The 27,909-nt window shown below is 42.5% G+C and overlaps 2 protein-coding genes and 1 long non-coding RNA gene across 19 annotated transcripts in view; 1 reads left to right on the forward strand and 2 right to left on the reverse strand.

Moving 5' to 3' along the window:
* The window catches only part of AKAP9 (A-kinase anchoring protein 9), a 164,714-nt gene extending 154,581 nt beyond the window's left edge, over positions 1-10,133 (reverse strand). For all 11 annotated transcript variants that reach the window (XR_008310385.1, XM_053265330.1, XM_053265325.1 and 8 more), the window contains exon 1: positions 9,864-10,133. Coding sequence is in view for 10 of the 11 variants with exons in the window: in XM_053265330.1 (XP_053121305.1) it covers positions 9,864-9,911 (48 nt within the window). In the remaining variant the exon portion in view is untranslated. The remainder of the gene's footprint in view (positions 1-9,863) is intronic.
* An 86-nt stretch (positions 10,134-10,219) lies between these two features.
* On the forward strand, positions 10,220-25,285 carry MTERF1 (mitochondrial transcription termination factor 1). 7 transcript variants are annotated; one of them, XM_053265333.1, is made up of 4 exons: positions 18,491-18,598; positions 19,242-19,634; positions 20,411-20,592; positions 21,976-25,285. In XM_053265333.1, exon 4 carries the CDS (start codon positions 22,027-22,029, stop codon positions 23,155-23,157), a length of 1,131 nt encoding a protein of 376 aa, XP_053121308.1. In that variant the 5' UTR covers positions 18,491-18,598; positions 19,242-19,634; positions 20,411-20,592; positions 21,976-22,026; the 3' UTR covers positions 23,158-25,285. The 7 variants fall into 7 exon arrangements, with proteins under 7 accessions (XP_053121311.1, XP_053121308.1, XP_053121312.1 ...); XM_053265336.1 differs by lacking the exons at positions 18,491-18,598; positions 19,242-19,634 and adding an exon at positions 10,220-10,644; XM_053265334.1 differs by lacking the exons at positions 18,491-18,598; positions 19,242-19,634 and adding an exon at positions 19,648-19,907.
* On the reverse strand, positions 16,601-19,226 carry LOC128331659 (uncharacterized). The gene is made up of 3 exons (XR_008310388.1): positions 18,788-19,226; positions 18,339-18,542; positions 16,601-16,802 (listed from the first exon to the last, which is right to left on the reverse strand). It is a non-coding gene; the product is annotated as an uncharacterized LOC128331659 (long non-coding RNA).
* Positions 25,286-27,909: the final 2,624 nt, after the last annotated feature.

Raw genomic sequence — 27,909 nt, forward strand, 5'->3', positions numbered from 1 at the left:
GGCCCTGGGACCCATTTTCTTGATCCAAATCAATTCGGATTCAGATTAATTCAGACCCGAATAGAATCTGGGGTGATTCGGATGGGTCAGATTCGGACCCCAAAACAAATTGGTGGTGTTTCAATTTGGATCCGAATCGAAACACCAAAAATCCGAATTGCACACCCCTACTCCCAATGGGCCACAGGCCACCTCAAGAGATATCACCCCCACATGATAACAGCACGCCGCCACTTGAAGACGGCGAGTCATCGTAGGATTGGGGGCAACTCACACAAGATCTAGACCTGAGTTCTAACAAGACTTGCCCCACCTGCCAAGGGTAATATAAACCAGAACTGGCCAGTGATGAGGGGCCAGTCTAGGAGGAGAGCTGCCAGGAGAGGGAGCTCTCTGACTCCCTTGGGGAGCTTGAGGCAGCAATTCCGGGCAGCCTGTGATAGAAACAGATTGCCAGACAGTGGAATAGTGCTCCCCCAGTGGTCACAATTCTGAGGCCGTCTGGAACCCTCTACAAAGGAGGAGGTGGAACCTTACAGTGCTATCGTTTTTGCTGCTGTGATCTACAGCACTGCCCTAATCCAAGTGTACTCAAACTTGGGGTCCCAGATATTTAGACTACAATTCCCATCACCCCCAGCCACATTATGAAGGGGTTTTTAATTCAACAACAGCTGGGGCCCCAAATAGGAGAACCCATGCCCTAATCAGATGTTATCTTTTATGCATACACAATCTATGTACAGTGTACACATTCTTGCTAATCTCTACTAATTTTTATATTCAACATATGTAAAATATAATCTACATTTCTGAGCAGTCTAATCCCTTTGCTGCCTGTATATGTACTCATTTTGAAAGTAATTTTTAAAAACACATGTACACATGGGCAACATAACATGTAAATAGCCCACCAACAGAAGGCAAAAGATTTAACACAACATATTATTTATTTATTTATTTATTAGATTTATATACCGCCCTTCCAAAATGGCTCAGGGAGGTATACAGCTTTATAAGCACACACAATCAAGGACATAAGCAAATAGGCACTAAATACAAAAGCCATGAACACCATAACACAAACACCATGAAGATGTACACACAAAACACAATACTAGCATTACAGAACTTATAATTGCATTAATCAACATACTAATGTATCTACCTTATTACTGAATTATGCAATATGCAAATACTTCATATGCAATGAATATGCACTACTTTATTTTTTCCCTTAAGGCATGAAGTATGAGGATCTTACTTTCAGTTTAAACATAGAACATGGATCCTATGCATGTTTATTCAGCAGTTAGTCCCACTGAGTTCAACCAGACTTGGTCTTAAATAAGTATGTACACTTGCAACTCTTAATCTTGACCTCATTACAGGACAATCATTTTTTCTTTGGGCTTGCTCTTTTGGAGGGGGGGAGTGGAAATAGAAATGAAATCCACTTTAGCTTTGTGGTTGCCATCGCTGCCCCTCACTTATCCCAACTCTCTTTCTCCCAACAATCACTAATGCAAAGTGATGGAGATTTAAATGTAAACACTGTTGGCAATAAGATAAAATGAATGACAAAGTGAAAGTCGTTACAGGTTCTCCAAATGCCATTGTATAATTTGCACTGCCAAAACATTTGTTTATAGGCCAGATTAAGCAAAATGATGTGTCAAGTACTAACATCGAAATTAGAATCTACATATAGTGTTTTGTGTTACATCAAATAAAACAGTATATCTGGGTGATGTACCAGTATCTATATACTATTCCCAGAAATGCTGAAATTTGAGACACTTATAAATGGAGAATTGGAGTGCCCACAGGCAAGTGGAAGATATGTCAGTATCCACAAAGTCTGGGGGGTGGGGGATAGGGTGATCAAAAGCTCCCCAGATTGCCTCCATGATAGCAAATGGGATGGAATGTTCATGAGTGTAGACAGTTAACAGACAAACTGGTGGGCAGAGCTAACAAAATGTGACATGGTGGGAAGAGGGCCTGGACAAAAACGGGAGGGGCATTTATCAACTAGAAGAATACTTCCTCAAGTCAGTCACAAGTTAGAGTAGGCACTTCTGTCTTTGTTGTTAACTCTTGCTTTTGCACCATGCTCAGCCACAGGCTCAGGTAACACCTGCACACCAGGGATATAATGCAACATTTTGTTGTGGGTCCATTCCTGTATCAGTCTATTACGGAACATAAACCATTCCAGAAGTATTTCTTAGGGCATAGATTACTGGGTGTGTGTGTGCATTTATTGTTCAAACGTGGTGTAGTGGTTAGAGTGCTGGATTAGGACTGGGGAGACCCGAGTTCAAATCCCCATTCAGCCATGAAACTAGCTGGGTGACTCTGGGCCAGTCACTTCTCTCTCAGCCTAACCTACTTCACAGGGTTGTTGTGAGGAGAAACTCAAGTATGTACTACACCGCTCTGGGCTCCTTGGAGGAAGAGCGAGATATAAATGTAATAATAATAATAATTATTATTATTATTATTATTATTATTATTATTATTATTATTATTATTATTATTAAAATATCATTAATTGGACTGATCTATCACACATAGATCATTGTTTATTTTCAGCATTTCTATCCAGTCTTTAAAAAATAAAATAAAAAATACTCCGGGCAACAATCTTTGATAAAACAAATTTGCACACCATGCCTAAATGTGGGTTTTACTTGTAAACCAACACAGGATTACTAGTCCATGACTGCTAAAAACAGAGGACTGTAGAACTGGATAGCTTAAGTGATTGGAAATAGGATATAGAGCTTTTCAGCTCTAGGTCACTAGTTCGTGTAAGCCACTGAAGACACGTCTTCAGACATATCACTCATGGGAGTTCACTTCACTCATGGGAGTTATCTGCTCATGAAATGTGTGTAGTCACAAAAATCAAACAATTTCCATAATGCTTACACGAAAGTTTGCTACTGCAATTGCCATGGCAGACATCAGTGGAACAACCAGTTCCCATATTTTACAGCTCTTGTAAACATTTTTGTGAGTGAAGAAAGAGCCTCAAAATATGTGAAATTCCCTCACCACAGAACTCTGCGCTTCCTATTGTCAGATAGCAATCCTATGTGCACTTATTTGGAAAAAAAGTAATTTCTTTCACTGAGCACAGTGGGACTTATTTTAGAATGCATAGGATTTCACTGTCAATTACAGTGGCAACAATGATTGTCAATGTTTATGCCCCCCCCACCACCACCACACAGATTTTATTAGGCAAAAAAGTAATGCTTTTTCTTGGATCTTTCAGAAACATGCCTTAGCATTTTATGCATCTACAGGAAAATAGGAAGTTGATAGCCAAGAAAATGTTTTTCATCAGAGCTCCATAACAACAAAGGCTGTGACCTCAGCTATTTCATTAGCTGTAATCGTTTGCTATTACCATTCATAGACATGCAAGCATCTTCCTTTGTTCAAATGTCTCCAAACAAGATTAGTACTCACCCATCCCACACTCCGCCCTAGTGGGTTTTGTCTGGAGATGCGCACACCACAGGAGCAATACGCACAATAAGCCCCAGTGCTTAATTAAAATTGCCTGTTTGTTTCCTAGGATTTCACTGCCGCAGAAGAGCAGGCAGGGATGGAATAATAGAGGTAATAGCTGCTGAGTTTGTTTCATCAGCATTTCATTGTGCTAGAGCAATCGGGGAATGGGAGACACACCTATGCACAGGAATGGAGATCAGGAACAAAGGGAAGCAAGCAGGCGACCGATAGTAGCAGTCCTGGACTTGGCTAAACACAACAAGGAACAGAAATTAGGAGAATATCTAGACCTGGGAAAGGGAAAGCAGTTTAGCAAATAACCCATTCTTCAATTAGCTCATAAGCAGCAACTGTTGCATTCTAAGGTAATAAAACCATATTGCATGTGTTTATGCAAGAGAGATGTGAAACAATCTGAGCAATTATTCTAGAAGCAAGCAAGTGGAGAAGAGAGGATAGGAGTTCTGAAACATGTAATGAGATATTTTATCAGCTCAACAGGGCCAGGTCACAAGGAGATTCTGCCATAAAGTTCATCCATACAAACATGCTTTGTCTGTAACCACATGCAGACATGTATGAACTGGAATTACACACATATATCACTACATGAACATGATACTGCAGTGATGCCTGTATGCTGCATGGTTTTAATGCATGCAAGTTAGAGGATAACACAGGGTTAATTTGGTACCACAAGAGGGTTAATTTGGTACCATAAGAAACAGAGGAACTGGCCCAGATGAAGTTCCTAATGATGCAGAACTCTTATCTCAAGTACATTCTTTGTAATCTGCCACAGGCAGCAGCAAAAGCTAGTTCTCATGGATCCGATAGAAAAAAAGCAATGTGCAGAGTTATTAAGAGATACCGAAGAAGTCCATCTCTCTTCCCGGAAAGGTCACGTGACATCTTGGATATTGGATAAACTAATTCTGAAGGACTGGCATTTCACAGTCTTACAATACTGTCCCCTACAGGAATAGTTTGGAAGTCTTCTGAAACCTTTGTAAGTAATGTAATGCCTTGTAGGGCAAGCGGCATCTAGCCTATACTTACTTCACATCTGGGCAGGGCCGTAGCTATAATTGAGCGAAAGGGTTCAAAGAACATGAGCCCCCAGCTCCTGAAGGCCCTCCTGCTCCACCCCTCCCTATTTTCTACATTATCTCCCTGACTCTGGGGGGCCACCAGAGAGAGGGATGAACAAGGGTCCCCCCCCCCGCAGCTACACCCTTGCATCTTGGGTCAAATAAGGTTCCTAGATCAAACATTTGAGGCAAAGGGGGAGTTTACATAGTGTACAATTCCAGTCACTGCACCTTAAAAAGGATACTGTAGAACTAGAAAAGGTGCTGAAAAGGGCAACTGGAGGTTGGAGCGACACCCCTATGAGGAAAGACAACAACATTTGGGCCTTTTACTTTAGAAAAAGAAGGTTGGTAAGGGGAACATGATAGAAGTATAAAATTATGCACAGTAAGGATCAGGTAGATAGAGAATTTTTCTCCTCTCATACCATTGGAATGGTCATCTGTTGAAGATAAATGATGGGAAATTCAGGACAGACAAGAGGATTTAGCAGGGCTTTTTAAAATGTTCTTACACACATATTTACAAATGGTGTCTGATCACAACTTATGTTGCTAAGACCCTTTATGCAGATATGAAACAGCAACTTCAAATATGTGTTGCTGCTCCATAAGGCCAGTCAGGAAAGACTATCTGCCATTATTTTTATATGTGTACATGTATTTACAAGGAACATAAGAAAAACAGTGTCTCATTATTTGGGTTCCTAACACATTTTTCTCCAAAAATGCAGCATACAGAGCAGAAAAAAATATATTAAGGAGTCAGTGCTGAGAGTAACCGCCTTAGGAGCATAGGAAGCTGCCTTCTACTGAGTCAGACCCTTGGTCCATCTAGCTTAGTATTGTCTATACAGACTGGCAGTGGCTTCTCCAAGGTTGCAGGAAGGCGTCTCTCCCAGCCCTATCTTAGAGGTGCCAGAGAAGGAACTTGGAATCTTCTGCATGCAAGTATGCAATGCTCTTCCCAGAGCAGCCCCATCCCCTGAGGGGGATATCTTAACGTGCTCAATATGTAGTCTCCCATTCAAATGCAAACCAGGGTGGACCCTGCTTAGTAAAGGAGGCAATTTATGCTTGCTCTGCAGCAGGGAAGTAACTTGGCTTGGGAGCAAGAGGTTGCTGGTTCGAATCGCCACTGGTGTGTTTCCCAGAATATGGGAAACTCCTATATTGGGTAGCAGTGATATAGGAAGATGCTGAAAGGCATCATCTCATACTGCATGAGAGATGACAATGGTAAACCCATCCTGTATTCAGATTCATTTTCAGTATGATGAATTACAACAAACATTATACCTAAATGTTAGGCTGGATACGTGACATCTTGGATACTGGAAGTTTTATATTCCCCAGCTTCTTATTCACCTAGTTCTGTATTTGCCTTACTCCCAGAAAATGGAATGCAACACGTGAAGGGCACTGAAGATTTATTTTAGAAACTACCTCTATTAGAATTTTCTTCCACCCAGAAAACTAAATTTTAAACTCATGTGATTTAACAACAGTTTAGAGATTATATGTGAAAGATTGAGATGCTATTCACTGGTAACAGGGAAAGTGAATATAAGTCTCACATGAGTTTGCAGTACTTATGAAAGACAGAGTGAACCAACCAATTAACAAAATTAACAAGAGTAATGGTAGGCAGGTATACATTTGGCCATGTAGTTAAAGTGAATAATCAGCGGGGAAATGACTTGACTAGTAAGCCAGAGGTTGCCGGTTCGAATCCCCGTTGGTAAGTTTCCCAGACTATGGGAAACACATCGGGCAGTAGTGATATAAGAAGAGGCTGAAAGGCATCATCTCACACTGCATGGGAGGAGGCAATGGTAAACCCCTCCTGTATTCTACGAAAGAAAACCACAGGGCTCTGTGGACACCAGGAGTCAACACTGACTTGATGGCACACTTTACCTTTATAGTACAGATATCACTGATTTTTTTTAAATTTATGATCAATGGAAAATGTTTTGGCTGCAAGTAGCTTTTTAGAAGGAGATTAAGCTTCACCAAGCATCTCACATTTACGCACACAGACATTCATTTTTTATACTCTTATACAAAAATACGTGGAGCTCTGGAAAATATGGATTATAAATTTGTATTAGATTACTATGCTGTACAAGTTGTCATGAGGGCTATATACTACCTCCAAATTCTACTAGTACTGCTAGTAATATACAGCTTCTCAAAAAGGAGTTTGCAGTGGTTTACATAGGAAAAAATAAATAAGGAGGTTGGTTCCCTGTCCCCAAAGGACTTGCTGTCTAAAAAGAAACACAAGGCAGACACTAGCAACAGCCACTGGAGGATACCGTGCTGGGATTGAATAGGGCCAGTTGCTCTCCTCCTGCTTAATACAGAGAGAACCTCCACTTTGAAAGGTGCTTCTTTGCCTAGTAACAGTATGCCTCTGAATACAAGGTGCAGGGGAACAAAGGCAGGAGAGGAGCATGCCTCCATCTCCTGCTTGTGGGTTCCCAGAGGTACAGAAGAAAACATTTCTAAAATTTTATTTTAAAGCAGTAACCTATTTGAAGGTTAGCACATTATGTTTCTATAAAAATATAACATATAGAGCTCACCACCAAAGAAAGAGATATCTTGAAGATGAAGGATATGGCTCCTTTTGAGGGCAATACACCTTTAAATCTGCTTAGCTCTGCATAAATTAGCTGCGCACCTATACAGTTTCAAAGAGGAGATTCATTGCAGGCTATTTTGATGCCACCACCTGGTGCCTTTAGTCTTCTAGCAAAACCAACCATTTCTGTACTCTGAATTCTGTTATTTGTGATAAATGGATAATGTAAAAATCAACAGCTGGCCTTTCACTGATTAATAGATATCTTGACTTACAGCCCAATAGCTTCGCTCTATGATGCTACATTATTTATAAGCACACTCTGAATGCAATTTGAGTTTGCAGTTATGTTCAGATCAGTTACCCAATACAATTTAACCACACTTTCATACTCACTATTAGATGTGGCAAAAATTGCATTTCTGTTACCTTTTAATGCATATTTATAGATTTAAACAGGGGTGGTCCAGATTTAAATCTCCACAGTCACAAAGCTCATCAGTTGATCTAAGGAAAGTCATTTGGCTTCTTAACCTAAAATATATTGTGAAGTTATTGGAAGGATGAGCAAATAACTCACTCAGCTTCATGTCTGTATATCATGATTAATAGTGATCTAATATGCAGTATTAGTTGCAAGGATGACAGAGATATGGATCATAAAGCACCATCATGCACACTGAAAGTGCTACAGAAATAATTCAAAAGAAAAAGAGTCAAGCCCATTATGCACAGGCATTTGCCTTTTCAATTATAACCAATAAAGATTATAGCGGGGGAAAACCACTAAGCAAGTTTTAACTTTAAATAATAAAGTATCATGTACATGAATGGAGCTATAGACTCCACTCACGTATCTGGGCACCCCAAACATATAGTAGGACAACAGATGCACGGGTGACCCAAGATCTCTGAGCACTCAAGGCAAGGTGCCAATTACTGCCTCACCCTGCACCCCTGCACAGGTACAACTCCTTCTCTGTAGGCTTTAAAGGGGGTGGCGGGGACAGGAAGCTGATGACCCGGCAATCTCTTCTTCTTGTCCAGCGCCCTGAATCTGGTTGGATCTCAGCCTTGCAGATTTTGAAAGACAATGAGGAGAGCTGGTCTTGTGGTAGCAAGCATGACTCCTCCCCTTAGCTAAGCAGGGTCTGCCCTGCTGCTTGCATATGAATGGGAAACTTGAAGTATGAGCACTGTAAGATATTCCCCTCAGGTAATGGAGCTGCCGCTCTGGGAAGAGCAGAAGGTTCCAAGTTCCCTGGCTTCTCTAAGATAGGATTGCAAGAGATTCCTGCCTGCAACTTTGGAGAAGCCGCTGCCAGTCTGTGAAGACAATACTGAGCTAGATAGACCAATAGTATACTGCAGCTTCCTGTATTCTTATGGCTTTCTGGGAAGTAACCTGCAGCTTCTTCTCCTTGTCCCACATTCTCTTTAAAGCCTGCAAGGATTGGATCCAACACTTCTTTATTATTTACAGTTCTACAGCAGGCTTTGCAACCTCTTTTCTTCAGATCTATCCTCATCTGCAGGATTTGAAGAGGGTTCCTTCCTTCCTTCCTTCCCCTGTGCCCTTTTCAAAGCCTGTAAGTGTGAGCAAGGAGGGAAGACTGTGGACATCCCTTTCTTCTCATCTTTTCAGGGGTCAGCTCTGACCCCTTCTAGACACCATACCTTGTGCATACAATATAATACTTGATATGTGGCTTAGAAATGCACATCTGTTTTCTGGTACATTTCATCATCACTGAAGTGGAAATGACAAGGTAATCAGATATACATGTATAAGCCCTACATCACAAACCTATTCTTATGTTATGTTCAAACAAACATACAATCTGTGTGCAGTCTATGCACATACAGATCTGTACATACACAGTTATTTGCACATTATACACATACAAACATATTTTCCATCTGTTTTCTATGTACTAGAAAATAGAGAATAGTACATATTTTCTATTTGAGGGAGGCTTGTACACAGGTTCACTTTTAAAATGAGTTTACACAGAACTATGTACATACATACAGGCACCAATATATACCTAGAGCATAATGTCTCAACAGGACTCATGCATAAGTCACATGCGTAAGTCATGGCTGTGGTGCCTGCCTGCCTGCTACTTGCAAGGAGGTGGTTGTGTGACATGAGCGAGCCCTAAGAGGTCTCTCGCTCTGCGGGCCTGATTAATGCAGCATTAAGAAGAGACACGGCCTTATGGCACCTGTGGCATTTTCCAGGCACGGGCCGTCTCTGTCCAGCAACAGCTGTCACGAACCAATCGCATTACTACACATGCACAAAAAGGAGAGAGAGAAAGGGAGCTCCCCGGGCTGGCTGGCTGGCCACTTGGCGCAGCTGACGAGAAGGGCCCGCGGCGTCCCCCGTTATTGCACAAAGAGAGAGCCTCAGACAAAGAAAGCGCAGCACGGGAAGGATGCCAGGGCGCGCGCCTCAGCACCACAATTGTTCCCGGAGTGTTAGTATTCCGCTCAGTCGCTGCAAATGACAGGGAGAAGAGCAGAGAGGGGCGGGCCGCGGAGGCTTCACCTCTCCCAGCCCGCCGCATGCCTGGCTCTCCCTGCTCCCCCGGCCGGCTTGCCCCTACCCCGCTCCCTCGCCCTCCTCTGCCCCCAGCGCCTCCTCTTACCTTGGCTTTGCCAGCCTCCAGCTTCCTCTGCCGCTCCTCGTCCTCCATAGCCCCTGCGCAGAGAGACCACAGCGTTACCCAGCGCCAGGCTGCGAGAGGGGGTGGCGCGCGCGCGGCGGGGGTGCGGCGGGCGCTGTCCCGGGGCGCGGAGGTGGGCAGCCAAGCGCGAGCCCCCTTCGCTTGCTTGCTTGCTCGCGCACACGGGCTCTCCTCCTCCCCGCTACCAGGAGCTGCAGCGGCGGCGGCGCCTCCTCGGCGGACCCACCGGCGCCGCCATCTTCATCTCCACGTAAACATGCGGCCGGGGAAAGTGACGTCCGGGCAGCTACCGCCTCTTTCTCCTCCTCCGCCTCGGCCGCTACTTCGAGGGAGGTCGGCCCGTCTTTCGGCACGGGGGTAGCAGCCTCTCCAGGGCGGAGGAGGTGGCCGCCGCCGCAGCTTAAGTCTCGTTTCCCTGCCCAACAGCAGCCCTGGGTTTATTTTGAGCCAGCGCTTTTTTTCAAACTTAGTTGGGATGCGAGAGGAGTGACTGGATGGGAAACTGCTAGGAGCGCCGTGCTTGTTGGCCAGGAGGACGTCCTCGGGTAGGAGTTAAAAATAAACTGGGGGCCAGGACAGTCGAAGCTCCCCCCCCCCCCGCCTGCCCTCACTCCCTGGGGCAGCCGAGTAAGCTCCCGGCGGTTTCTTCCCTCTCCCTATCTTGGCAGCATGCGATGAAAAGTCCTGGATGATTAGAGCTCTGCCGTGGACAACCCGAAAGTTTGCTGCTCTTCCCAACTCGGTTTGTGTCATTTTGATTGGTTCTAATCAAGATATCACTGGCGCAGCGGGGAAATGCTTGACTAACAAGCAGACGGTTGCCGGTTTGAATCCCCGCTGGTATTATATTGGGCAGCAGCGATATAGGAAGATGCTGAAAGGCATCATCTCAAACTGCGCGAGAGGAGGCAATGGTGAACCCCTCCTGTATTCTACGAAAAGGAAACCACAGGGCTCTGTGGGTGCCAGGAGTCGAAATCGACTTGCGACACACTTGGCCTTTACTAAAGATATCGCCAGACTGTGACGTTTGGATTCCTTCCCACTAATGGAGCTACACAGTTGCTACCTATGATTTTTGAGTACTTTAAAGGAAAAATCAGGGTGCCTCTGAGCTTGCACAGAGTGTATTTCCCACTAATGACAGTCATCTCCACACATCTGAGTCTAGGGAGCAAGGCTTCTACGTTAAAAGGCCCAACTTTCAGGCCAGGCTAGATCTAAAGCAGGGTTTTGCAGCCTTCCCCTGCCCACAAGTACCGTTTCTGCAGGTAGTACCACTTTAACATGTGGTTACACTACTTAAACTGCCAGCAGAGACAGCTGCTGTGTGCAGAAGCAGGGGCGTGGCTATAATTGAGCGGATGGGTTCAAAGAACCCAGACCCACAAATTCCTGAGGGCCCCCCAGCTCCACCCTTCCCTAACTTCTTCATTATCTCTCTCTCCAAGTGTCCGCCAGAGAGAGGAGTATACAAGGGCCTCCTCTTCCCTGGCTATGTCCCTGTGCAGAAATGGGGGGTTTGTCCCACAGCTGTCCCTACAATGAGGAGGACACTTTTTCAGTCACTGCTGCCTTCTACTCTCCTTCACTGCATCCTCCTTACACAACCTGTGACTCTTCTGAACTGCCCAACTGTCTACACCTTACTGCCTTAGTCATCTCCATTTCTCCAATTTAATGTGGCTCCTTCTATTGTGTAGGGGAAGGAAAATGCCATGGAGGAGCTGAGAAAAATGATCCCTGAAATTCCTTCTGCTACAATGAAGAGTTTGCCCACATAGCTTGAACTCAAGTCACCTCTATTTATTTTATTTTTTAGAAATTAAGGCCTGAGCTGCTTCATGATCCAGCAACCGGCTTTCTCAGGCGACCCTTTTTTCTAGACTCGCCCATTTGAGTTAGTGGAGAGACATGACAGGGGCCTGAGAGACTCACACAATCACTAGAAAATCTCGGTACCAGTCAAGTCTTCTTATCTTTGCGATGAGGATAATAACAAACATGTTTCTCAGTAATCTGCAGATTAAAATGAGTCATTGAGGTTGCCATTAGACTAATTTGCCTTTATTCTGCAGGGCTCTTTTCTTAGTTATAGCAGCACAACATAATAACACCATAAATAATAATAGCTTTCAGGATGTACCACTTAAAGAGTTGCATAAGACAAGGCTCCCTAAATGGTTTTACCAAGTTCCTGGAATTCCCCTTCAGGTGTTTAGATTTACTGCCTTGTGCTTTTCTTTCCAAAGGGTAAAACATGTATCAGACAGAATAAATCTGACCATACAAATTAAGGAAAACCTCAGCTACAAATCTGAACATCCAAAAGAAGTGATCTAGAGATGTTTTGGAGCCAGGCTAAAAATTAAACCAATAAAGCTTAGGCTGCATCCACTGACAGTAATTGTCAGTGCAAATGTCATTCCTGAAGTCTACAAACCCTACAGTGTCCTCTCAGACTGGTCCCGCACCTGTTCTTCACAGGCTGCAGTGCAGTGGTGGCAATGGTGGTTTTAGACTGGAACATGCAATGTAAGCCATAAACTTGCAAAAAGTGCACTTTGAAAAAAGATACTTGCTTTATTCATGCATTCCATACCTCTGGCAGCACACAGCCAAGACTCTGGGGAGATGCCAGTTGCATACTGTACAACCTCAGATAAATTTCTAAGGATATGTGGCTTTTACATACTGCATAGCCAGCTGTGCACCCAAGAAGGATGCAGTTTCATTCTGGGAAGCTCTCACCAGTACATGGTGGATGCTTCTACTGATAGCAAGCGAAGCTCCTTGTGTCCTAAGTCCTGCATCAGAGCAGCTGCAACCAACTCCCAGGGGAAATGATGAGAATTTGTCGCAGCTGCTCTGGCACTTAGGATGCACAGAGCTTCCTCCACTGTCAGAAAGAGCATCCACGCGCCTGTGAGTCCTGTACAGCCAGCAACATTGCATCCCTTGGGTGTGCAGCTGGCTGTACGGAATGTACTCCACACCACCGTATTTGAAGAAGTAAATTAAAATGTTCTGTTTTATTTCTAAATGCTACCCATTCTGCAGAGCTCATCTTGTTCTGTTCGTATAGTAAAGTTATGTCCATTAATTTGTACAGATCACACACTGATGACAGAGTTTTCTGTTCTTTTACTGTGATTAGAGCAATGTATTAATCACTTGAAGCTCGGGGCCATGTACTGTGCATACCACATTTTTCATTCATGCTCTCTAGTTTTTTCCATTTTGTATTGTTGATCTGGAAAATGGATTAGACATTCATTAACACTGATGGCTTTCAAAATATATACTTATATGTTATATATGCTTTATTGAATACTCTAAGATTCAAAGAGAGCACAAATGAAACATCATCCAGACCTTATGTCTTGATTTTCTATAGAGACTGTGATCATCCAAAGCTCAACATGCACAGAAGGCTGTATCCTGTTGCTGCTACATAGGACTCTTTCAATTTCCAAAACAGAATGAGAAAAATTCACTATTATAGCTTGCACCATTTGGTGAGGTCAGTGTGGCAAGAGGAAAATTATCAAAATTAGTCTCTGGTCCAGAAATTGGGTGGAAAGAGACAGAGAAGTTAAGGAGGGAAAGAGAGAAGTTAAGAAGCAGGGAGCTAAGAAGCATGGAGGATGACGGAAAGGAACAGATTCTGAAAAGCAGGACTTTCAAGAATACTAGGTGGAAGAGACAGCTCTGAGTGGAGGGGGGGGAGCATAAATGAAAAAAGGAGTTAATGAGAAAGACAGCAGGAAGCAATTTATTTTTTCATAAGTATTGCAAGCGTTGTATATAGATGACAACTAAAATGGGTAGGAGAGAAGAGTAGAGTGCTGGATAGTCACTATAATGAAGTGAATATGGAGTTATAATCTAAGATTAAACTATGTTAGGGCCAAAACAGACTTGTACATTTTTGTGGTCTCAGGACTGGCATCAGCACACTCTAAGATGCTTCCATGGACCAGAGCCCTATGATGGCATGGCCCACTGGCTGATGTTTGCTCTGGTCCTCTGGGGAGGATTAGGCCCAGCAGCCACCAGCTGGGTAGGTGACCTTCTATTACTGTGGGTCCTTTTTGTTTGCAGCAGCAACAGTGTTCTAGGTAGCTACTGCTTCCCACCATGTTTTTCATTCCTCAGTGCCCCAGTCATATTACACTCTGTGGGGCATTGTGTGGAGAAAAACATGACAGGCAACAGCTGCCAGCTAAAATGCTGCTGCTGTTGCTGCTGGCACGGCATCCCAATAATAAAAGAGACTTGTCATGGCTGCCATAGTAACAGGAGGGCCTCCCTGCCAGAAGTTGCCTTGCCTAGGGCCCCCAAAGACCTGGCCCTGAGTATTCTGCCCATGTATAAACATGCTTACTATGTCAGGGAGTCCATTTGTGTTTAGAGTCACCATACCAGTGATCGGTGACTCATGAGATGTGCCTCTGGCCTTCTAACTCTATGTGACAAGATTCGTTTGGAACTCTGACATGGCTGTGGTCATATTTCTCCCCTAATTCTGAAGCAAGGCCTTTCAAATGCTGTGATATATCACTCATATTAAGTTTTGCACAATTTAGCATAATTACATTATGCTAGATGGCTTTTGAGAGGTACAGTGTCAATAGCAATATAAATAAAACTAAAAACAATAAATCTCTCCAAATGCTTGCCATCTAGTCTCATGTAATACATTATAAAGGATATAGGAATTAAAAAACAAACCAACCCACAATTGGATTGTTTCATTGCCTATTTACTTAATTATCCTGGCTTTGGAAATATTTAGCTCCTAATATCAAATAAGAAGTGTGATCCTTTTGGGAGCAAAGGAGGATAGCCAGAGAATTAAGTCTGAGTCAATTAGGTCTTTGGATTGGGAAACACATCCAAGGATAATGCTGCTGGCAGAACTTTTGTGAGATGGAGTTAATAAATCCTGCAAATGTCTTCATATGGATGATTACAGGTCACTTAAATGGAAGTCTGTGGTAGCTATGGATTACAATTAAAACAAAACAACAATTAACATCAAATAGCACCAGCATCCATTAAAGATCAGCACATTTCTCCGCCTTCCATTTGTGATAATCCTGGATACGATGATTTCATTGGTCAGCTCAGCAGTTCTGACCTAATAATTTTAATTAGTTTTACTTTTCCCCTATGTGGAAAACGTTGTGCCAATCTTTATCCAGGACACAAGATGCCTCTTCCACACAGTTACTTTACTGTTAAAATTAGATTTATACAATGGGGCCTATTAGAACAACTGAGACATCCAGCTTCTTGGTTTCATCTTGGTGGTATGTACGTGCAAACCACCGCCCCCCCCCCCCCCCCCGAGCTGTGTTGGAATTTTTACCCGTTAGGGCAGTGATGATATCACACTATGTTCACATTACCACCTGATTCCATAAATGGGGGAAAAAAATAAATCAAACTGTATGTGTAATGTCAGACAGAAAGAGCTGAAGATACATGAGCATCTTATAAATTGTATTCAGTCACTAGTGTCTCGGACAAAGAAAAACTGGACTTTTATCACCCGGTTCTGCTTCTTCACCCCTGTGATCTGCCAGTAGGATTAAAGACTGTCTGAACAGGCAAGAAAATTGCAAAGAGATCCATGAATAAAATCTTTGAAGTCATGTGAAAACAAAAGAGACACCTACATTTGAGGAGTGACTGTGCCTGAGGCGTTATTTGATCAAGGTCTACTCAAATTTCCATTAAAGCTAGGAGGCATTTTTCATCTTGTTTTTTTTTAAGTCTGCAATAGTGATTTCAATGTCCAGCTGCCAGATAATATATTAAAAATAAGCATAAAAGGGTGTTATTACTATGAGAAAAAAGAAGACAGTGCATTCTTCTCATTCCCTCAACTACATATTCACCACAGTTGGTTACATGAGTTCTCCCCCTATTTGTCCCATTTTATTCTACAATGGAACTGAGCACAGCTTCGCACCAGAGTATCCCAGTGTGCAGTGGGCTCTTCTGTTGCCATGGGAGCAACAAGGAATGGTTTTAGGTAGCACACGCAAAGTGCACTGTTGCGGAAGAAGAAGAATTGTACTCCAAAATGGGGTTAATAGGGCAAAGAGGCTCTGGTGGGGGAGCATATGCCTCTGCTGAACTACGGAGTGTGTTTGGTCTACTGACCTCAAGTATTCTGCTTAAGCAAAACAGACAGTCTCATCCTTAAGCTATACCAGGTGTCGACTCAGCCGCACGGAACCTGCGGATTGCCTGCAGCCCTTGGAGAACTTTTTATAAACCCTTCATCTAGACTTTAGTTAACATCCAGGGGCTTGGGTTTTTAAATTATTATTTTTTTTAAAAAAAAATACTGGTTTTTTAGTATTGCCAACTTTGACTGCAGTGATTCCTGATAATTCTCCCCCACCCCCAACCCCGCCACCAGGCCCAATATTTTATCCAATAATTTTAACAATATCAAATTACTAACATTTCCAGGATTGCTTCCAATAGTCACCTGGAGATTGATGCTGTATTCCTGGAGACTCCTGGTCTACATTGCCTTGCTAACTGAGCAAAGAGGCACCTTTTTAAAGTGGGGATTCTCTTTATTGAGCAGGGGGAGAGCAACTGACCCTATCCATCCCCAGCACAGCATCCCTCCAGTGGCAGTTGCTGATGTCTATCTTATGTTACTTTTTAAGATTGTGAGCCTTTTTGGAGACAGGGAGCCTATTTGTGTTATGTTATCTCTCTCTCTCTCTGAACATTTATTGAAAAGTGGTATAGAAATATTTGTCGTATTCGTATTTGTAAATTACTAACATCTCCAGGATTGCTTCCAGTAGTCACCTGGAGATTGATGATGATTCCTGGAGACTCTAGGCCAGTCCTGGAGGGTTGGCAACCCTAATTGTGTTGAAAAAATGCAATTAATGGCAATATTTGAAGAACCAAAAAGAACACCTGAGCCCAGGGGCGTAACTGTAATAGGGCAAGGGGAGACAGTTGTCTGGGGGCCCACTGCCTTGGGGGGCCCCCAGAGGCAATTCATATGACTTACTCCCCCAGCCACGCATCTGCCCGGGCTTCCTTCAGTTGCATTCATCCTCCGAAATTGATGTGAGTGTTAAGACCTGGAGCTACCAGAACAGCATGTCTTTCTCTAGTACCATTAGATGACTTGCATCGTCCACAATTCACAAAAACTATTAAAAAATAATGTAGGATGATGTTCTATTGTGGCACATAGGTGTGTGTGTGTGTGTATACATACACACACACACACACACACACACACTATGCTTTTTGTTACCGCTATTCAGCCTCATTTAAGATTTCTTTACTTCATGAGCTGAGCTTCAGTGAGGGGGCCCCCGATTTTAAAATCTTGTCTCTGGGCCCACTCCAACCTTGCTACGCCCCTGCCTGAGCCTTCCCACACTCCTGTACCACAAAGCACACTCATCCGCACATCCACAGATCAAGCAGCATATTCTGCTGTGCTTTAGAAGCCTCCATGTTCATGCAAATGTTATGCAAACATAAGTGCAAGTTGAATGCAGCTAAAACTAGCTAAGGCCCTTTAGCTTCTGATAAATTACCGGTGTCACCTTCATCTCTCTTCAATGTATTCCTAGCCTCCACAGAACTATCATTTCTATTATGAAATGCTACTCCAAGATCCTCCTGCTAAGGTACTCCAGAGAAACAAAAGACTGGCTATAGTTATGGGAATGGGACCTGAATGAGAATGACATTTTAATTTGACAGAATTGTTATTTATCCAAAAAAAGAGTGCTTTGAACAAATAAAGAATGAGTGAGTAAACAAACAAGAAATTAGAAAGTAGTGGAAGTAAAGATCTTAGTTGTATATAGTGTCCTTAGTTGAATCCAATTTGATTTGCAAACATACCATCCATATTAGGGAACATGTTTCTCATCTCTGAAGGCCTTCTAGAACACCTGCATTGATTTTTAGTAAATTAATTCTAACTCTGTACACTAGGCAGGTCATTTGGGTCTCATACAGAGAAAATTGTGTTCTTGTCCTCTGATTATTTAATTTTCATCGATCATTTTAAAGTGCTTTGTAAATCAAAACAAGTTTAATTGTCAGGTACCCTTTCTTTACAAAGTATTCCAATATGTATCTGCAGCCAAGTAAATTACAAGCACTGCTGCACACGACTCATGCACAAATATGCACACAGAAAAATATGAATGCTACATGCACACACCCTCCGCTACATATAAACCTGCTCACAATGCATTCTTCATATTCATACATGTATGCATGCACAACTCGCACACTCTCTAGTTCCCTAAGCAACTGACACATCAATCTCAAACACATCTACCTCCCGTTGTAAAGAGATCAATATAATCACCAACAAATAACGGGTGCAACGTTAACCTCTTGTAATACTGCCATAATACATACCCCCTGAAGAAAAGTTGCTTTGTAGTCTGGATCCTGGAGCTGTACAGCTTATTGTCTGGCAGATTGTAAGCTCTACATATCTTCTTTTGGACATATTTGTTTATTATGCCTTATCTTTTAATTAAATAGGCAATAATACTGTGGGTGTGCTGTTCAGCTGGTACCAATACATGGACTGCAGTAGAGATCAAGACTGCCCTACAACTGAGAAAGTTTGTGAGATGAATTATTTATGCTGGAAATATAATACATCAACGAGGGTAATTTAAGAATGCCTGCAGTTGACAATTAATTGATTGACCCTGCCCACCTAGTTGATATTTGCTATTCAAATAATGTGAAATTAAAAAATACTACTAATTATTTACTCAGCTACACTTAAATGCATATAGCTTATATATGGCAGAAGCAAACAGAAATTTACAAATCCATGTGTGCAGATTTATTACCTGTATGACATGGATAAATCATGCATGCAGCTCCTGAAATCATGCTTCTATCGCAATCGTAAAAATGGCTACAAATGCAATTTAAAATGGTATTCAAAAGTGGAACAAGTAGATCTTCCTTGCCTGGAGCACCCTTTGGTCTAGGGCCAGTACTGAGCTCAAATCCTTGTGGAAATGTTGATTTTTTTGCTCTTCAACCAGTTGATCTCTATGCATATCACATTTCCTTTCATTTTAGAAGGAATTTGCCAAGTAACATGACTGATGGTTGATTAAAAACAACCGTTGGGTTCATGTAGCTGGCATCGAAAGTATTTGAATCTTAGCCACCGTGAATATAGTAAGAAATTATTATGTATAGTATATAATTTTTCAAAACCTTGTTATATCAACAATCTTTTCATTAAAAAAAAAAAATCCCCGGAAAGAATGTGTGAATTATGTTATCCAACAGCGCCATCTCCTGGTCGTTCACGCTTCCGTGCAAATCAATGCCTACAGAGATCGGCCTGCTAGATGGCAGCACCGAAAAGAGAAATCGGCTGTTTTCATCGCATGCTTTCCTCCTCGTCACACAGTCTTTTGCACTTCTTGGTTTCACGTTCAACTTTAACCTTTTGGATGAGGAAGAACACTCGCAATCATGTGGAGATGAACATGCATTGCACGTTTTCTAGCATAGTTGCTAAGGGAGATTCATTATTTTGCAACCATTCACGCTTATAACCCTTGCCTTAAGAAGTTAAGCTATAAATTTGGCCATCGCATTTCCCTGTTTCAGAACCGGTTAGCTGAGCCTGGAGGAAATGAAACAGTAAACGAAAGGAAAAGAAAGGCTAATTACAGCGTAAGTGCTCGGTTGAAAGAGAATCGGATTATAAACCGGTGCTCAGTTTTGCAGAAGGTGGTGGGGTTTGTTTGCAAGTCAGCATGCAAAGGACAGAGTTGTAGATAAGATGGGGAATGGTTTGGTGATACAATAAATGAATATAGTTCTACAGAATGACACCTTTTGCTAACTGAAAACAGGCTGATTTTGAATTACTACTACTACTACAGTTTGAATTACTACTACAGTTGGAGATTACCTTGTCAATCAGGGAGCATAACATGGAAAATTGTAAGTTTTAAAAATGCTGAAATATTGGTTGATTTGCAGCTGTATGCTCTATTCACATGTTCAACCAATGTGTCTATGCAATTTGTGTACCGTGCATGCACAAATTATCCATTATCCACAAATTGTTCCACAGATTCAGTGCAGGGGCAGAAGTATGCTTCTGATTTGTATCCTGTGTTTGAGGGAGTTTGTCAAGTTTACATTTAAAATGAACGCATGAACAGTTATTCACATACAGGCATCTGTGTGCATGCATGGTTTAATGTCAGAATAGGGTTTGTTGTGGATGGAATATTGAATTTGAGAAAGAGAGTCTCTCAAAAAGACAGACTTCATCTCTGCTGAACTGCCAGGTGAGTTAGTCCCATCTGCCGGGTTTTTAATGGGATAGCTTTATGTAGTGCTCATTGATATCCTTAAAGAAAGGGTGAGAGATCACTGTGTGAAGATCAACCACTACTCAATATTTATTTAATGCTACCTTGCTCCTTTGCCTTTAACAGCAGCCAGTCTTGTAAAAATTAAGTCGGTGAACTCTTTCCTGGCATTTGAGATACAGTGATGGGGAAAGTTTCAGCTGATGAAAGACACAGGGAACCCTCTGGAGTGCTAACGATGGTCCCTTCATACACATAGCAAACCATGAGAGAGCTGCTTTGCTTCCCTGGGATATGATTCCCCACAGGTGAGTGTACTGCAGCGATGTGGGTGTGGCCATTTATGGCAGCCTTTCCCATTGGACTGCCACACTGCCAGGCCCTAGCCCTGTGTCTTGAACAGAACTGCCTGAGTGTAAGCGTGAAGCTTTCCATGTTCCTGATCCGATTCTGCTGAATGTAGCAGGCTGCTTACCCCGCCTGACTGACCGTTCCAAAGTGCCTAAGACTACTACAATGATCTCCTTGCTTTGATGAGGAAGGATATTTTTGTTATGCTGAATCTCTCTGCGTTGATGCCACTAAATGCATGGTCAGGTTCACTATCCTACTGGAACTCAAGGTGGGGTAGATGGCCAGGTCTTCCATTAACATCCAGACTTATTTTCAACAAGTCCGCCTCACGCATGGCAAGGGAGAGCTCCTTCCAGCTCCCCTCCTCCCTCCCAAATGAGTGCCCGAAGAAGACGGCGGGGTGTACACTCATTTGGGAGGGAGGAGGGGAGCTGGAAGGAGCTCTCCCTCGCCATTTGTCAGTTTGTCTAGACAGCGGAAGAAGCTGCTTTAAGGTCAAACGGGGAACTTCCTCCCCCACCACAACCCTCCCTTCCAGTCCCCATTTTAAGCTGCTGCATGGCAGCGGGCTTTTAATGAAAAGCGGGGACTTGCCTCTCGTTCCCCGCCCCCGCAAGTAGCCGCCGCTGTGCAGTTTCTGGTCACTGGCTGCTGCCCCGCTGCTGAGGCGGCATTTAGAAGGGGGGGGCTTCATCCTCGCCACCGGTGACCCCTACCTTCCTCGCTGTGGTGGTGGGGCGGATCTCTCGCTGACACTGCCAGCAGCGGCTGTTTTAAATGTTTTTAAAACAAGAAACAACCTTTTCACGCCCCAAGATCTGCTGCTCTTCCAGAATTTGCCACCGTAGACTATTGCCTCTGCAGTAATCTGCCTATGGTTGTTGTGAGAATAAATATAAGTATGTACACCACTCTAAGTTCCTTGGAGAAAGAGTGGGATATAAATGAAAATAAATACATATACAGCAGGGTTATTTAATGTACTCTGCTTCTAGGACTGAATTCTATTTCCACTTTTTGTTCCAAGGCCTGCTCTCTCACTCAGGTTCAAGGAAACTAGTACTTTGGGGCGGGGGGGGCAGGTTAGCTTTAATTTTTGTTTTGTACTTATCTGCAAGACAGGAGTGAAAGCATATTTTGAAGTTCTGGACACTAAGTTACAAATCAGAAGTAATTTAGTCTGGATGTTAGCCTCTTAATTTGTCCTCACTGTAAATATGCATCTCTTTCAAGTATGTTAAATAAAAAAGTTTGAAATTATTATTATAATTATTCATAAATGCTTTATTACAGTTGTTTAGAATAACTCTTTCTCTCCTTTCTCTCTTACTTTAAAGTTCTGGACCTGAAGCACAACTTTATTCAGAGACTTGGAGCACTTGATTATCATGACAGTGAACGTGAAAAACATTGTATTTTCCAATATGAATGTTTCCTGGCTTCTCCGATTGTCCAGAGAGATTGTACTCAAAGGAGCAGCAACTCGGTTCCTTTGCCTGAAGGCTGGGAGCTCCAATGCTGTATCGGACAAAGAAAATGACGTTTTAGTGAGCAGTCTGATTGGTATGGGCGTGGATGTCCACATGGTGAGAAAACGGCAGCCTGGTGTTCTCAAGAAGCAGCATACCAATGAAAAAGATCTGAAGTCATTTTTGCAAGCCAAGGGAGCCAACCAAGAAGCCATTGCCAATATCATATCACGCTATCCACGGGCCATCACTCGCTCGTATCAGTCTCTCAATGAACGCTGGGAAATTTGGAGGAGTATTTTGATGACTGACTTGGAAATTATAACAATCCTGCAACGCTCCCCTGAGTCTTTTTTCCGTTCTGGAAATAATGCGAATATGGAGAAGAATATTGCCTTGTTTTGTTCTCTTGGGTTAAGCTCCAAGGAGCTTGGCAAGATGCTGACCAGAACGCCAAGAGTATTTTCTAACAGTATGGAGCTCAATAAGCAAATGATAGGCCTCTTGAATGAGATCTATTTAGCACTTGGTGGAGAAAACCCAGATGAGTTTGTGAAGCAGATAATTTCTAAAAATGGCTTTATCCTCTTACGGAGCATCAAGCAGGTCAAAGCTAATGTTCAGTTCTTGCAATCGTCTTTTGCTCTGGACGACAAGGAACTAATAACACTTTTGCATGGTCAAGGTGGTGATCTTCTGGACCTCTCTAATGAATACCTTAAAAAAACTCTTGCAAACGTGAAAGAGAAACTGTTGTCTCATGGGTGCACTGAAACAGAAGTGGATGAGTTTGTTCTTAAACACCCTCGCATTCTGTATCTTTCTCCTCAGAACCTGAACGATAAAATAGATTTCCTCTTAGCGACTCATATTAGCATTCAGCAAATATTGAAAAGCCCACTAGTTCTGGACAAAAGTCTCAACACTATAATTAGCCGAATAAAGGATCTGGAAAAAGCCGATTATAATTTTGGAATCCAGGGGATTACAATTCTTGCATTAAGTAAACAACGATTTGAAAATAAGTTAGAAAAGTTGGATTGTACATAGTGTCTGAACAAATTAAAAAATGTGGCTAAAGAAAAAGGAACAAACCTTTTGGAAGAGAATTAACTTCTTTAAAAGAAGTTTAAAAATAAACCAATCCCACAATACTCTTTAACAATTGTGTATAGATATTCTAAATTACAAGTTCTGAATATATTCCCAAATGTTTCTGGTTTCAAGAATGGTCTCATGAAAGGATGTGCTACAAATCCGGACGTCTTTATACATGCTTCTGATCACCTGCAGGCATTTGTTTCTGCAACCAAGCATTCAGACGTGAAACCTCTTAGCCTGAAGTGATACAGTCCAGGAAATGTTTTAACATTTGATTCTGCTGATTGTATTTTTTTAATTATTAGTTGTGCTTGTGCCCTGTTCTTCCTTTAGAAGCTCCGGGTGGCTTCCATAGCCCTCATGGTGGTTACCCATATTGGTCACTGAGCTGGTGGAAACCCAACCCAAGCACTCTGACAAGAGTTGACCCTGCCCCTCAACTTTTCTACACATATCCATCTGCAGCCCAGTGATGACTTACAAGCAGGTGCAGCTCAAGATATTGCAGTACCTGAGGTGAGGTGCCAAATGCTGTCTTGTTGCATGCCCCTGGTGGGTAGGGATGTGCATGAACCTTGGTTCATGAACTTTGGTTTATGAACCTTGTTCAACCACTGGTTTGGCGCCATGGGGAGAGCGAGGGCAAGTGGGATCTTTAAAAAAAAAAAAGAGTGAGAGCGAACACGTTCTCACCTGCTCACCGCCACCTGCAGCTTCCCGCTGCTGTGGCGCTTGTCCCGGTACCCCTGTGTGGTGCCAGACGCACCTGGTGGCCACGCATGCACGGGTGACATTTGTGTGCTCAGCATGGTCTTGACCACGCAAATGGCTCACATTCATGTGCAGATGCCATGTGCATGCTGGTGCCACGCAGGAGTACTTGGGAGAAGTGCCACCACAGCAGGAAGCTGCATGCGGCAGTGGAGAGCAGGTACAGCTCTCCATGGCACCAAACCAGTGCATGAACATCCTTACTGGTGGGGGCCAGCATCCTGGAAGGAAACTGACCTTGCAAGCTTGAAAGTGGCATGAGGGGTGAGGAGGAGGAAAAGTTGACAGTAGCCTCTTCTTGTGCTTCTGGTAAGCTTTGCAAGGGGTATCGGGGCAAGAGGGCAGCCTTCTCTCTTCTCCCTATGATCCTTGTAAATCTGGCAAGGCCAGAGAGCTCCCAAGGAGCTGCTCCAATGGCAGCAGCAGGGGGCATCTTGGCGCCCCAGTAATCTGCCGCCTGAGGTGAGTGCCTCACCTCGCCTAATGAAAGGGCCTCCCCTGAGCAGGTGTGTAATGGAAGCAAGGGTCTTGTGGGATGGACACTTTGCAAAACGTGGGTTGGGGAGAGTTATAAAAATGGTACAAAATGGGCTGCCATGTTCTCTATATATGAGGTCAAGGGGTAATTTCTCCTGATTTGCCATCACTAACAAAAAACAACACTTTTAACAATGTAGACATCAGATATGGAGAAAACGTACCTCCAGTTATGAGAGGTGGGCTCCCCTCTGGGAAACAAGGACTCCTGGTCTTATTATGGTAGAGAAAGTTTCCTCTAATCATTTGGGTATTGTCCCCCCCCCCCCCCAAAAGTGGGCTGGAAATAATGGTAGGGTGCTCATATGAGACTGCTTGGGAATGGGTGGTGACCCAAGAAGTCTTTTGCTCATTGATTAGTATGCCTGTTTCCCTCCCAGCCTAAGTTTAGGGCTTTCCCCCTCTATAGACCAGTTCTTTCAGGCCTGGCCAGGAGGCCACAAGGTTTGCTTATGTGACAACAGCCATTTTTCTTTGAGGTTGGTTACTATAGTCCTGCCTGCTGGGTCTCACTGTTGTGCCTCTATACACCAAGATAAGTTTGTATAAAATATAATTTAAACAGTGCAAAATAAGTTGAATGGCTGCAATAAATTCAGATTAAGGCCTGGAAAACAGGGATTCCAATGTAGTAAGCTGCCTATGTATACTTTGGCTCCAATGAAATAAATGTTGTTTTTGTTCAGTTTTCTTTTGATTGCCATTTAAAGAACTTGTATAGTATGTGTTTAGAGAGAACAAAATAGGAATAAAATATGAGCAAGCTGAACAGCCGCTATTTCCTTTATTGCTACTTAGACTGAATTAAAATAATAAATTGTTAGGGTAATAAAGATGACATATTTTGAAAAGGGACTTATTTTCACAAAAGTATAATTTAATTAAATTTACAAAACTGTTATCTTTTAAGTTGAAGCTACCCATGATCCAAAATGGCCATGAATGTTATTTATCACCTGAACTTAGTAGTATAGTTTTCGATGTTAATACAGATGTTAAAGTCTAAAAGTGTGTGCATATATGTGAGTGAGAGAGAGAAATGGTGGTAATAGCTGACAAGTGGGAAAATATGGCTAATTGGCAGCTACAAAGGGCAAAACCCTCATGTTCTTAAGGTTTCCACAAGATGAAAGGATGGAGATCCTTGGGGAATAATTCATGTTACAATTTATTGCTGTTAATTACTGGTAGTTATGAAGTGGGCACCATGCTGCAAGAACAGGCAGGAATAATACATGTTGGCCTTTAGTGGTGAAAAATAATCTATCCATTTTTAGCCTACTTTCCAGTAAGCTTCCTTTAATTAAGAAAGAGTTTCAGATGCAACAGATGTGAAACTTTATTTTGCCAGAAAGAGACTTGTAAGTTTCTGTGGGGCAAAAGAAGTATTGGTAGCAGCAAAGAACATGCAGAAAGGAATTCTGTCCAGTTGCTAGTGCCTTAAAGGTAAAGTGTGCCATCGAGTCGGTGTCGGCTCCTGGCGTCCACAGAGCCCTGTGGTTGTCTTTGGTAGAATACAGGAGGGGTTGACCATTGCCTCCTCCCACACAGTATGAGATCATGCCTTTCAACATCTTCCTGTATCGCTGCTGCCCGATATAGGTGCATAGACTGGGAAACATTCCAGTGGGGATTTGAACCAGCAACCTCTAGCTTGCTAGTCAAGTCATTTCCCTGCTGCACCATTAAGTGGCTGGGGCTAGTGCATTAGAAGAGTTCAAAATGTAAGAGCTGTAGCTTTGAGCCAAGAACAGGAATTCCAGGCATATTTATTTATTTTATTTGTCATATGTTTATACCACCTGATATGTATATCTCTAGGCAGTGTACAAAATTTAAAATATTTAAGAGTCACAAACTTAGAATACATGACAATAAAAACAATAAAATAAAATTACTGAAACAAGTTTTTAAAATTATTAAAATTAATTCTAATTAAAAGCCTGAGGAAACAGGACGGTCTTGAGGTTCTTCCTGAAAACATATGGTATCTCTTTGTGTTTGCTAATTGTTTATGGTTTTCTTTTGAGGAGATGGAAAGAGACAACACAAACCACATCTGAGAACTTAACAGTTGTGGGTGGGTAGAGGGGTGTGTGTGTGTGTGTGTGTGTGTGTGTGTGTGTGTGTGTGTGTGTGTATACATATTATATAGAATTGGAATGGTAAAACTACTTGAGGCTCTCACTCTGCAACATTAATTTTGTTAGCGTGCACAATATGCTCTTTAAAAATCATAGGTTTTAAAAACGTTTCAGTTGGAAGAGTGATGAGACAGAAGTATTGCTACCAGCTGGAATTACCATATTATCATATAGAGTCCTCTAACTATTATGCTTTTGTCATGATGGAATTCATTGCTGACATTTAATAATAAACTTCTAGAGCTTCTAGGAGATGAAATAGTAAATTATACCACTAGCCAAAAGGATTTGATGTAGAGGCAGTTTGGACAAGCCCAACTGCGAAAATGAGGAATTGGAAAGATCTATTCATGGAAAGATCAAGATGGCAATAATTGCTTACCAAACTCTCCTGATACCACAACAAGCTTATGAAAGGATGATTTTGATGTAGTAAATTTCTATTTTTATTAAATTCAATACTGATGAATATGGAAGTCTTTCTTGGTGATAAAATTCCAGCCCCCAAAGTAGGTTAATGAATCAGGGTGCTTCACAGCAGGTGTAATATAAGGCTCATTCACATGTTATGTTCAACACTTGTACAAGTGTATAGTGTACACAGAGGTACAGATCTGTATACAAGTACAGTCATTCACATGTTGAACACAGGTACAGAAGTATGCTTCCTATCTGTACCATGCATTTGAAAATCCTGTATCCAGGTTCACTTTTAAAATGAACACAGGTACAGTCATTCACACAAACACATGTATGAGTGTACAGACATCTGTACACTTGTACAGCATAATGTCTGAATCGCAGTATAGTTAAGAAGAGGTCCAAAGAATATAGACAGGAGAGAATGTATGCAGATAATAAAAAGATGACGTGGACATTAAATTGTGACAAGGAAAAACTTAGCTATTTTCATGTAGGTACCGTGGTGCAGTGGGGAAATGCTTGACTAACAAGCAGATGGTTGCCAGTTTGAATCCCCGCTGCTACTATATTGGGCAGCAGCGATATAGGAAGATGCTGAAAGGCATCATCTCATACTGCATGGGAGGAGGCAATGGTAAACCCCTCCTGTACTCTACCAAAGAAAACCACAGGTTTAGTCCCTGACATCTCCAGCCAGGGCTGGGAAATATTCCTGCCTGAAATCGAGCCGCTGCCAGTCAATGCAGACAATACTGACCTTGATGAACTAATGTTCTCACTCAGTGTATGGCAGCTTCCTGTACACACCAGGCTTTGCTTAGGACCA

The sequence above is a fragment of the Hemicordylus capensis genome, chromosome 6 (assembly GCF_027244095.1).
Source record: "Hemicordylus capensis ecotype Gifberg chromosome 6, rHemCap1.1.pri, whole genome shotgun sequence".
NCBI lineage: Eukaryota > Metazoa > Chordata > Lepidosauria > Squamata > Cordylidae > Hemicordylus > Hemicordylus capensis.